General features: G+C 43.9%; 1 protein-coding gene across 3 annotated transcripts in view; it reads left to right on the forward strand.

The window, feature by feature from the left end:
• Positions 1-12572, forward strand: part of xirp2a (xin actin binding repeat containing 2a) — an 86230-nt gene extending 73658 nt beyond the window's left edge. For 2 of the 3 annotated variants that reach the window (XM_085399514.1, XM_085399516.1), the window contains 3 exons: positions 226-9484; positions 10405-10538; positions 10625-10763. In XM_085399514.1, coding sequence (XP_085255640.1) covers positions 226-9484; positions 10405-10499 — 9354 coding nt within the window. In that variant the 3' untranslated portion in view covers positions 10500-10538; positions 10625-10763. Of the gene's footprint in view, positions 1-225; positions 9485-10404; positions 10539-10624 lie in introns of all 3 variants that reach the window. The other variant, XM_085399517.1, reaches the window with a different exon arrangement.
• The last annotated feature ends 21 nt before the right edge of the window (positions 12573-12593 follow it).

The raw sequence follows: 12593 nt of genomic DNA on the forward strand, positions 1-12593 counted from the left end.
CAGCTTTTGTGCATTTACATCCAAATTAGAATTATTTGCGTCTAGCTTTAACTTTTCCAATCATTTTCATTTGAGGTGTAAAATGTGCAACTTCTTAATTCCTGCTCAGCTTCAAAGCTTTCCTCTCCACTACTTTTCATTCCACAAAATCAACATATTTTTTCCAAATACGATTCTAACCTCACTGTTCCTCTCTTTGTGATGAAAACGTCTTGTGAATCATAGGTTGATGTGGATTTTGACAAGTTTCAGTGGGCACCAGTGAACCAGTCCTCTAAAAAATCTGCTATGACAAGATATGAAGCTTCTTCCACTGTAAAGACAGCTTCTGCTTCATCAGTAGCATCTGCTTCAACAGTGGCTTCTGAGGTGACAGACCATTTCCCTCCTCCACCCGCAAACCTGCTGCAGGTGTCACAAAAAGTCCCAGACCACATTGTCTCTCCTCAGCCTCAGGAGTCGACATCTCAACATAAGTATACTATTAACAGGGAACAGTACTTAAAACACAAGAGCATGGCTGAAATAAAGCGCCTCTACAAACACATACACCCAGAAGTGCGCAAAAACCTTGAAGTTGACATTTTAAGTCAGCTCAGTGAAACAGAAATGACAGAGTTGGAGAGCAAGGAAGGGGTGGGTGACGTCCAGCAGGTGTGCTATATGTTTGAAAATGATGGCAACAGCTCCAGTAAGTGTTCGAGCCCTGACAGAGAATACCTGGAGTGGGATGAGATCCTTAAAGGTGAAGTGCAGTCCATGCGCTGGATGTTTGAAAACAAACCCTTAGATACGATTAAAGACGATACCCCTGATGAGAATGATGAGAAGACTATTGCCCAGCAGGAAATCATTGCTGGCAAAGATGTCAGATACACAGCTTGGATGTTCGAGACGCAGCCTATAGACACTCTGGGCGCAGAAACATCTGATACAACTGAGCAATTGCAAAAACAGACCGATCTAGCAAGAGGAGATGTCCGTACTGCGACGTGGCTCTTTGAAACGCAGCCGCTTGATTATCTGAATAAGATCTACCAAGAAGATGAACAGGAGACGGATGCTTGTGTGACTAAAGACATTACTGGTGGAGATGTGAAAACCGCCAGGTATCTGTTTGAGACCCAGCATCTGGATTGGTTGGGTAAAACAGAAACAATCGAGGAGAGTCACTTCCTCAACCTGAAGTCTGAGCTGGAAGAAATTAAGGGCAATGTGAAGACAACGTCCCGCATGTTTGACACACTGCCCATGTGTGTCATCAGAGGCGATTCAGGAGAGATGCTGGAAATCACTACCATTCGCAGAGAGGAGACAGAAAAAGGAGATGTGAAGACATCACGTTGGATGTTTGAAACCCAGCCTCTGGATATGATCAACAGAGACCCTGCCAAAGTAAAGCTGATATGTGGGATTTCCATGGAGGATAACATTCAAGGTGGTGTGAACAAAGGTAGATGGCTTTTCGAGACAAAGACACTCGACACAATCAAGGATGAAGAATGGGAGAGCTCAAAGAAGGAAAAAGATGAAATAATTGGAGCTGATGTAAGGAACCACTGTCTTGTTTTCGAGACTCAGCCTATGGATACTCTGAAAGATAATGCCAATGCTCGACCTTTACCCTCTGAGGAGATTGTAGGAGGTGATGTTCAATCAGCCAAACATCTGTTTGAAACAGTACCGATGGAAAATCTGAAAGAGCTGGTTGAAGTAGGAAAACTTAAGAAAACAATGGCAACAGAAGAAGAAAAGGGTGACGTGAGGCATCAAAGGTGGGTGTTTGAAAGTCAGCCCTTGGAGAATATAAGGGAGGAGAAAAAGGAGATTACAAGAACTGTGAATATTGAAGCGCTTGACAAAGGGGATGTGACAAACTACAAAGAAAGGTTTGAAAGCATGGATTTAAGTAAATGTGAGGGAATGCAGAAAATTCAGGTCGAAGGTGTCACAAGTGGCTATGTCAAGTCCAACAGAGTTCTCTTTGAATCAACCCCATTGTATGCTATGCAAGACAGCTCTGGCCATTACCATGAGGTAAGGACTGTGAGGCGTGAGGAGATTGTGAAAGGAGACGTTCGCAGTTGCAGATGGATGTTCGAGACGCGTCCTATTGATGAATTTGATGAAAGCATTAGTAAGTTTCAGATCATAAAGGGCATATCTAAACAGGAAATTGAGTCAGGGGATGTCAAAACAGCCAAGTGGCTGTTTGAAACCCAACCACTTGACACCATTCAATTTTTCGGTAATTTTGAGAATGAAGATAATAAAACTAACAAAAGTATTCAGATTGAGAAAGGAGATGTAAAGACTTGTAGGTGGCTATTTGAAACTCAGCCAATGGATGTTTTGTATGAAAAAGTGGATAAGAGTGAGTCCGATGTTGAAGAAGTGCAAAAAGGTGATGTGAAAACATGTACTTGGCTCTTTGAGACACAGACACTAGACAACATACGAGATCATTCAGAGTCAGAGACCATCCTGAAGACCTGCACTGTAAAGCAGGAGGATGTTCAGGGAAAAGACGTGCGGCTGGCTCGCTTCCTCTTTGAAACAGAGAATCTGGAAAACATCACTGGGGAGGACAGCAGCTCTTTCAGGAGAGTCACAGAAATCGACATCCAGTCCGGTGATGTTTCCAGGATGAAGTACATCTTTGAGAATTGCTCCTCTGACATTATGAGCTCCACCTCTGAGGAGACAATGCAGAAGCTGAAGGTGCAACAAGCTCAGGACCTCCAGAGGGGAAATGTGGTCAACTGCACTTGGAAGTTCGAGAACCAGCCGATTGATGCGATCCGTGATGAAGGCACTGAGGCAAGGGAAATTCGCACAGTAACTGATGTTCAGGGAGGTGATGTTGATAAAGGCCGCTTTATTTTTGAGACATTCTCTCTGGATCAAATTAAAGAGGAGTCCACTGAGAGTGATATTTCAAAACTCTCCAGTATCTTTAGAGATGAAATAGAGAAAGGGGATGTGAAAAATTACACCATGATGTTTGAAACCCAGCCTCTCTATGCCATCTGTGACAAAGAAGGCCACTATCATGAAGTAACTACAGTTACTAAAGAAGAAATCATGAGAGGAGATGTGGTGGGGGCCCGATGGCTGTTTGAGACAAAGCCTTTGGATTCAATTAGAGATTCTGAGGAGGTGTATGTTATTAAAGCTGTGACTGAGGAAGGTATCAGCAAAAAGGATGTTAGCTCTGCCAGGTGGAGGTTTGAAACGCAACCTCTGGACGAAATTACAGAGGAGATAAAAGTGAGGTCAAAGACAGTTGAAGATATCCAAGGCGGCGATGTGAAGAAAAATAAGCAGCGTTTTGAGACTGATGAGATGTCTCAAAAGTACATCAGAACTGTTAGCATGAGTGAAATCCAAAAAGGCGACGTTAGAGCTGCCACATGGATGTTTGAAACCCGCACGATTGATGAGATACGCAGTGATGGCGCAGAGTATGATGGCATGGAAAGAGTGACAAAAGAGGAAGTAATGAAAGGGGATGTCAAGCAGTCTGTGTGGCTCTTTGAGAAGCAGCCGCTTGATAGAATCAAAGAGAGTGATGGCACAGATCTTGTTGTGATAAAGGAGGAAATCCCACAGGCTGATGTGAAGACGACAACATGGCTGTTTGAAAGCACTCCATTTCATGAATTCAATGAGAGCAATGTGGAAAAGACAGAGATAATTGGTAAAAGTGTCAAACAAACACTTGAGGAACTTTATTCTCAGAAAATGGTGGACTCACAGGGTATTCTTATTGAAGCGGATGAGATTGGAGATGTCCGCATGGCAAAGTATAAACTCATGAACCAGGAGACTCCTCAGATCCAAAAAGAAGAGATTATTAGAGGGGATCTGAGCAACATAATGATGAACCTCCTGAACCGCAGGGAGACCACTGAAAGGGTCATAACTATCGACGAGGAGGAGCGTGGGGACATCAGCACCACTGTGATGCAGCTATTCAACCAGGAAAGGGGAATCAATGTTGAGAAAGAGGAAATTATCCGTGGTGACATTCAAGAGGCCATGAGCAATCTCCTCAAGAGGGAAGGCTCCTCCAAGCGTGGCATTCTGATTCAAGAGGATGAGAAAGGAGACGTTAGGATGACTATCTACTCTCTTTTAAATAAGGAGGAGAGGGCTGGCATGGAAAAAGAGGATATCATTCAAGGAAATGTCAGCAAAACTCTTTATCGCCTTCTCTCCAACTCAGATGGAGAAGACTCTAAAAAGATAAAGGTTTTAGACACGGAGCGGGGTAATGTCAGCTTTTACTCCACATGCATTGAGTCCGGAGCTTTGGATTACCTGAGGCAGCTCCAGTATGAATCGGATGAACTCCAAGAAAAAGTCCAAAAAGAGCGCATTATAGGCGGCGACATCGAGGAGACCAAAATATTGCTGCGGAAGAATCAGCAAGAGATCGGTCGCACAGTAACAGAGGATGATATAGTTCCTGGTGATGTGCACAGCATTGTTAAGGTTTTTATGACAGAGCCTACTGTCACATACAGAAATCTAGAGAAAAAGGACATTGTTAAAGGCAACCTCAGTGCAGCTTTGGATTCACTGACCCAAGCCATCAATCAGAAAGTGGTAATAGAGAAAGAGGAGGTGGTAAAAGGAGACATACCCACTACTATGAAGTCTCTGGAGGAGGCCCAGAATCAAGCCAAAGAAATGGAAAAGCCTGAAATCATCAAAGGAGACATCAGGGGTGCTCTCGAGTCACTGGAGAAATCTGCGTCCAGCAAAACCGACGCAGCTGTTGAAGATTTAGTGCCAGGTGATATTAAGGGCACCTTGAAGTCCCTCGAGGAGGCAAAGCAAGCTGTGAAAGAGGTGGAAAAAGAGGAGATTGTTAAAGGAAATATCCACACAGCCATGCAAAGTTTACACGAGGCATCAAACGAGAAAAAGGTTTATCAGCACCAAGTGAGCGAGCAAGGTGATGTTAAAGCCACCATCCAGCTCTTGCTGCAGCCAACAACGTCCCCAAGAATGCAACACAGAGGGAGCCATGAAGGGGATGTGAAAACATCCATTAAATCGCTTTATGAAGGACAGGAGATGACACAGGTGGAAAACGAAGATGTTGTGAAAGGTGACGTTCAAGGGACAATAAAGTGCCTAATGCAAAAAAAGCAGTATTCAAAACCCAAGCGCATGTATCCTGCCAAGAAGGGAAAAGCGCCCATGCAAAACACATTAACTGTAAAACAAGAGAAGCATGAATGTGCACATGAAGTTAAGAGCGAGAGTGTTGCAGTCAGTCCAGCCCCCGCTGTGAAAAACCTCTCTCTGAGTGGTGAGTCACAGAAGCACACACAGAAGCAGCATGAAAACAAATCGTTGAAAACACAGGTAATAACCCAAGAGGACCGCTCTGTTACTGTAGCCAAAACAGACAATCCTGCAGGGGCCTCTCAACTGAAGAGCACGAAAGAACAGAAACAGAAAATACAGGCAACCAAGCCTGTTATGATAAAGAATAAACAAATGATTAATAAAGATCAAACAGATGTGAGGGCTGCTGATGTGTCGGTGGTGAAAGAGGAGCAAAGCACATCACAGGCGAACATTTCAAACAGGCAAATGTGTGAGACAAAGACGATCAAACAGGTGCACACTACGGTGACGGAGAAAACTGTTGTGCACAAGCAAAATATAACGGAGCAGGTGTCAATGTGTCAAAAGCAAACAGAAAATAAGGCTCTCGTACAAAAACAGAACGTAAAGAATATGAAGGTGGATAACCATAGCCTTGACATGAGAGGGAAAGGTGTGAATAAAAAGCCAGTGAAGCCAGAGATTCACTTTCCCCCTCCTCCGTCCTCGCCGCCTCCCCCATCAGAGTCTGAGCTCTCCCTCCCTCCACCGCCTTCACCAGTGACTGAGAGCCCAACACCCCCCATGTACCGGCCTTCAATGATGAGGCAAGACAGCGACCTCCCTCCCCCACCTCCACCGCCTCCACCTCCTATGGAATGCATAAAGTCTGAGCCCGAATTTTTCCCTCTTCCTCCACCTCCTCCACCACCACCCTCTGCGAGCGCACAAGATTTTCTCCCTCCACCTCCCTCACAGCAGGAGCTTAATGCAATGCCGCAGCCTTCCCCTGCAAGGCCAGGGAAACCCATTAGCAGACCTTTATTCAAAGTGCCCAAGCAACCAGAACCACAGCAGCCCATACAAGTTAAGCCCAAATGGCAGAAAAAACAACCCACTCCTCCGCCGCCTCCACCTCAGCTCCCTCCTGAGCAAGAAAAAGCTGTGTCAACAGTCAAGAAAGTAGAAGCTAAAGTTAAGGAGGTGAAACAGGAAATAACCCAACAGGTTGAAATCAGCAATCAGACTGAGTCAACAGCAATGTCCCAGACAAAAGTATCAAGCATTCCAGTTGCAAAATCAGTCCAAAAGCAAAGCCCACAGCCACCTAAAAAAGTATTTGTTCCTCCAATTAAACTGCCTCCAACTCCAGACCCTGATTCAGCATCCAAAGCTAGACCTTATGCTCGCAAATTTAAAACCCCACTCATGTTTGCAGAGGAAAGGTACCGCCAAGAAAGGCTGGAGAAGGATGAAATGGAGAGGAGTAAAGTGAATACCCCCACTTCTCCCCCAAGTAATATACAGTCATTTGATGCTAATGCTCAGCATCCTGCAGCAGAAAACACTGAGAAAAAAGTAGATATAGCGACAATAGAAAAGGCCGAAAAAGCTAAAACTGTTTCCAAACAAGCAATAGCGGTCCAGGACATGCCTTCTAAGAAAGCCACTTCCCAAATCCCTTTGAGCAAACCTTTGATCTCAGTGGTAAATAAGAAAGCAGCTGCTGGATCTTCAAATGTTTCCAGACAGCAATCCTCGGAAAAAAATCTAGCCTTTGCCGAAGTTAATAAAAAGGGACAAACTACATCCGCCAATCAGACTGCTTCTGTTTCTCATGCTCACCATGAGGTTTTACAAAATGAAGTCCAGTTGTGCTCGAACTTGGCCACTTTTTCACTCCAAGAGCAGCAGCAGATTATTAAGAAATCTAGCACCAAGTCTGTTACTGCCACACAGGGAGCGGCCCATGAAAATGTAGATCTTCAAGGCCAGGTCACATTGAAAGCTGAAGATGTAAGGAATATTAATGTGCCTTTGACTCAGGTGGAGAAAATTAGTCCCCCTCAACCCACTAAAATTCCAAAGGTGACTCCAAGTTTCAAGGTAAAAACCTTTAAGATGCCGGTGGAGAAGAAAGAAGAGAAAAGTGACAGTTTGGGACAAAAGAAAAGTGAAATGAATTTACAGCAAGAGAAAAGTAATGTGTCACAGAAAAGTGAAACCAAAGTGAGTCTGGAAGGCAACCTGCTAATTTCCACGAGAACTGAGGTGAAAACAGAAGTGAAAGGAAAAGAGAAAAAAAGCCAAGTGACCCAACCTGTGAAGGAAGTTGAAGTAGACGTTCACACAAGAAAGGGAAAGCAGGTGCAAAAACATGAGACAGAAGTAAAACTGTCGCCATCAGTTACTGTGTTAACACCCAAGGTGGCTAAGATAACATGTGAAGCAACCCAACAGGGACAAGGCCATGTAGCTGTCTCCCACAGTCAGCAGAGCGTGAAGACAGAGGAGATTCAAAGACAAGAGGAGGTGGTTGTGACTGAGAGTGTGGTACAGCAAAGGCTTCAGAGGCAAGAGGCTGTTCAGATGCAAAAACAGCAAATGAAGCTGCAAGCGGTGGAGATAAATAAAACTCAGATCAAAGCAGGAAAGTCAAAAGGTGAGCCTAAGGATGTGTCTGTGAAAGGGGCAGGCAAAATTTCCCACAAAGACGAGGCTTACCATGAAGACATCACCGATTTAGAGAAATGCACTGTAACTCATAAGCTGCTCACTCAAATGAAAGAGCTGGAGGGCGCGCCAAGCAAAATAGACTCCAGCACTGTCAGGACGATTTTAAGTGAAGTCCCTGACTGGATAATGGGCTCAGATGAGAAGAAGAATTTAAGTGAAATTGCTAAGCAGCAAAGCAAGAAAAAGTTGAAAGAGATGATGGTTTATGTCAAAAATATAATTGAAACAAAGCTCGCATTTTTTGAGAAAAACCTGACAACAGTGGAAAAGGAGGAAAGAAAAGACAAAGACAACCAGCCCGTGCCACCGCCAGTGCCTCCAAGACCAGAGAAGAAAGTTTTCGGTGGGGCGACTGCAAAGATATCAAAGATAAGCACTGGCTCCTCCAGTGCTGAAAAGAAAGTAGTGGAAGAGAAAAAGTCCCCTCAGGAGAACAGAGTGCATAAGGAGCTGAGTGAAGGAGCCGATCACAGGGTGTCCTCTCCATTAGCAAGCATCCGCACTCCATCTCCTACTTTTATTAGTATTGAGTCCAGGAGAGTTGACTCGCCACTCAGAGTGACACCTTCTCCTCCACCCTACAAATCAATCGGAACCCCTCCACCACATCATGGCAAGTCACATACGCCTACATCTACTTTTAGCAGGGCCACACCTTCTCCCACACTGAGTCGCTCAGAGAAGCTGGTGAAACTGGGGGATGCCACATCAAAGCTTTCTCACATTATCACCCTTCCTCCTCTCGTGCCAGTTCCCGAATGTTTTGCTGCTGAAAAAGAGCGAACATCCCCGTTTAGAGACAGGGAGACCCTCATTGAGAGAAACGAGCAAGGCTTGACGGATGTCGCAGAAATGGTGGATTCCATGATGACAGTGAAGGATAAAAAGTCTTTCTTTGAGGAGGCCCAGAGAGCGGAGGTTAAAAAGATGTACATCCGGAAGGATCCAATAGATATCCCTGAGCGGTTGGGACCTGATAGTGAGGAAGTCACTGAAACCGTTGCCATAGATATTCTTAAAGAGGATCTCCCTAGAGTTGACTTGTCAAAGCTCGTAAACAGATTTGAATCTCCGAAACCAAAAGTTTACACCAGAAAAGATCCTATTGTAATAGCAGAGAGGCTGGGGAGTGACACAGAGGAAACAGAGACTGAACCACATGCGCCAAGAACCGAAGACATCCCCACACTCAATGTCAAAGCAATCAAGGATGTGTTCGAGACGGGAGAGCATAGTTCTCAAGCAGCCAGAGAGCTTAGAGAACAAATAGAAAGAAGAGAACCTGAAGCAGCCTGCTCCGGGCAGGCGGGTCACTCTGAAGCGACATCAGTCACCGAGCAATTCTGCACCATTGATAACTTTGGAAATATGACAAGACAGATGAAGAGCGAGGTGCATTCTGGGAGTTCCCTGACCCGTGGTAACCCTCCGTCCTACGCAGACGTTGTGAGGGGAAGAGTTCCTACTGTTGCTGTGCCCCCTGAGGCCTCCTCCGAAGAACTGCTGAGAAACTTCCAGCAATCATGGGCTGAAAGCCAAGGAGTTTTCCAGAACCTGGGCTTCAGTGTCATGGAGCAGAGGACTTCGCAGATTATAACGCACCAGCAGCAGAGTGTCGTGACGGGTAAACTGAGCTGTGGCATGAGGCATGATGGGGTGGTGAACATGCTTTGTGTGGGGAATTTTTAAGGAATCGGCTGCACTGTGTGGAAAGATAAAAAGCATTAACTTTCAGAATGTGTTTTTCTAACACTTGATTTTCTTTCATGTGTTTTCATTTGTCAGAAAGGTTAAAACTCACTGTTTGTATCCTGGCAGTTTTATGCTTTTTAATATTCACAGGTTACATTTTGTTCCTGTTTATCCACATGTCTGCTGTGTGAAACTAGCAATGATGCTAATATATTGAACTAATATATCTCCTGCCTGGGTGTGAGATGCTGTTTTTGTCTGTGAAACAACAAAGAACCGCCTGAAAACAGCTTTAATGTGAATTCTTTTCTTTTCTGAAATGGATTCACCACATGTCAGTGCTTCCTTTTTCCAACATCGTTTTTTGAATCAACATTTTTTCATTTCACAGCATAAGATTCCCAAATAATCAATAATAATAATTATTATTATTATTCATATTTTTATTGTAATCATGACATCTAACACAAATATAAAATTTCTCTCCCATTTTGAGAACTCTATTAATATTCTATGATTAAGAAGATCGGAAGAGTTTTATTAACTTTTATTAACTGTTCAGTTTATAGTTAACAAACTCAAAACAATCAAGCAGAAACAAACAAAAGGATTTGGACTGCGTTCAAGTAAACACAGTCGGGTCCGAGATAAATCTGAAGGATGACTAAAATAATTATAATTGATAAAAAAAACATCTACTTATTAGCTTTATGAACTTTGCTAAAAGTTTTGCTTTCTGCAGCTTTTCCAATCCTTTATTTTATTATCATTTGTTTTTTTGAGACTAATAGAAATCATTTCTCTATTATTAGTTACAGATTACAAATTAAAATGTTTCCTTCTCTTTTGCAGAAAATTCGAATTCCAGAGTCCGAACTGTGCAGGGCATGTCGGAAGAGAGTGTACCCCATGGAATCTCTGATTGCGGACAAACAAAACTTCCATAAAAGCTGCTTTCGCTGTGAGCACTGCAAAGGCAAACTAAGGTGGCACTACTTCACACAGCAAACGCATTCTTTGCCTTTTTATTTTCCTCTGTTTTAACTTGTCTACTTTCTTTAAAAAAAAACAGCCTTGGCAACTACGCCTCTCTCCATGGACGCATGTACTGCAAGCCACACTACAAGCAACTGTTCAAGTCCAAAGGAAATTATGACGAAGGATTTGGACAAAAACCACACAAAGAACTTTGGAATAATAAGAACACGCAGAACTCTGTCATGAAATCACCGTCACCTGAAAAGAAAGTCATGGATTCCAAATATTCCACTGCTCACAGTACCTTAGCCACCCAGGATTATGATGGAAGCAAATCAGCTGATGAGAGCAAAAAGCCCACAAATAAGATTTCCGTAGTGTGGCCTCCCCAGCCAGATTCCCCTAAAAAATCCTTTGCAATCGAGGAGGAGTTGAAGGTGGTTAAGCCATCATGGCCCCCTAAGGAGGGCTCAGCTCAGGAAAACGAGCACCTAAATCAGCCTGTGAAGTCCTCATTAAAAGACACCGTTGCTCCTTCAGCTGAAGTACAAAATGGACTCCAGGAAAATAACAAGGTGCATGAGAGTGCCTGTTTAACAGAGAGTGTAAAAAAGCCCGAAGAGACTCCAGCACAGTCCGAGTTTCTGACCTCCTCTGTAGCAGCCGCTGAGGAGCCAGCGGGTGTCAGTCACACTCGAGAAAGTAAAGAGTCAAACAGCGGCTCGGAGGCTGCGGCACAAAGGGATTCTGAAATGTACTCTGAAGTGCACCCAGGAGTGGAGGAGAAAGAACAAAGTGAAGGGAATGATGGCGGAGATGGAGAAAGCGTGAAAGTGCCAGAAGAGAATGAAGAGAAAAGTGCAGGAAGAAGGGAGAATGTGAAAGTAAATGGACATGACAGGCAGGTAGAAAGTGCAGCATTTGAGAGTGAAGGCCAGGAGGAGATAGATAAGGGAAATAATGAAAGCATGAACAATGGGGAGGCAGTAAAGGTCACATTAATAGATGAGCAGACAACAGCAGGACAGGCGCTGAATGCTAACTCCAATAATAATAATAGTAATAATAATAATGACCAGACATTGTTTGACCATGAAACCCTGCTCGAAGGGCTTAACAAGGCTGAGGGAAATAAAAATCATCTGCAGGCTTTGACAGATACAGCTAGAGCAACAGATTCATCTCAGGCCGATCCCTTTAAAGAATCAAAATGGATGCCAAGTGAAGTGTTGGAGTTGGCACAGACAGATGATGCTTTTGTGCCAGAGGGTGCCAAATGTCCTGAAGCCACAGATTGCTTTTCAGATACAAATTTCTTCACAGAAACAGGCGAGGGAATGCTGGCTGTCAAACACGAGGCCACCGAGCCAAAGATTAGCACATCAAGCTTCCTGGAGGACATTTTCGCCGGCTTGAGTACCAGCAGCTCCAGCCTGCTATCTGATTTCAAATCTGACATCTTCAGTCAATCTGCCGGGGAGAAGCCTCCGGCCTCAGTGCTGGATGACCTTTTGGATTTTGGGATGGACCCGAGAGATGTGAGGGGAAAAGATGAGAAGAGCGACAGCTTTGCCACAGACTACAGTGCAGGAAGGGACGGTATTTCTCTGTGGGCAGAGGAAGACGACGAAGACCTGACAGTGGAGGAGCAGATCAAGAGGAACAGATACTACGATAGTGAGGAGAGTGACAATGCTTAAATTTTGGGCCCATTCAGCTAATAATGACAACATGTGTTTTCACCTGTCCATGGAGAGATGAACAGCTCTGATTGAATTTAGCGTTTTTGTACTGAGTTTTTTGAATCTAGTCTTGTTTGATGGAGACTGAGTGCACCTGGTGTGCAGAGGAATGGATATCTGTTCTCTGTTTATGTTACGTTGGATCTATATATTTGCTGACTGATCTAAATAAAGCTATATTTTCAAACTTTGCAGTATATTAGGTAATTACAAGCAGTTGATTTTCTTTAAATCAGCATAAGGAGGTTTTTTTTTTCATTTCTATTTTGTCTTCTGTTTGAAATAAAGCTTCATAAACTTAACAGTATGTGACTCCTGTAA

This window comes from Rhamphochromis longiceps, linkage group LG23 (assembly GCF_057381845.1).
Source record: "Rhamphochromis longiceps isolate RC_006_pf linkage group LG23, R_longiceps_female_GT1.1, whole genome shotgun sequence".
NCBI classification, from domain to species: Eukaryota; Metazoa; Chordata; class Actinopteri; order Cichliformes; family Cichlidae; genus Rhamphochromis; species Rhamphochromis longiceps.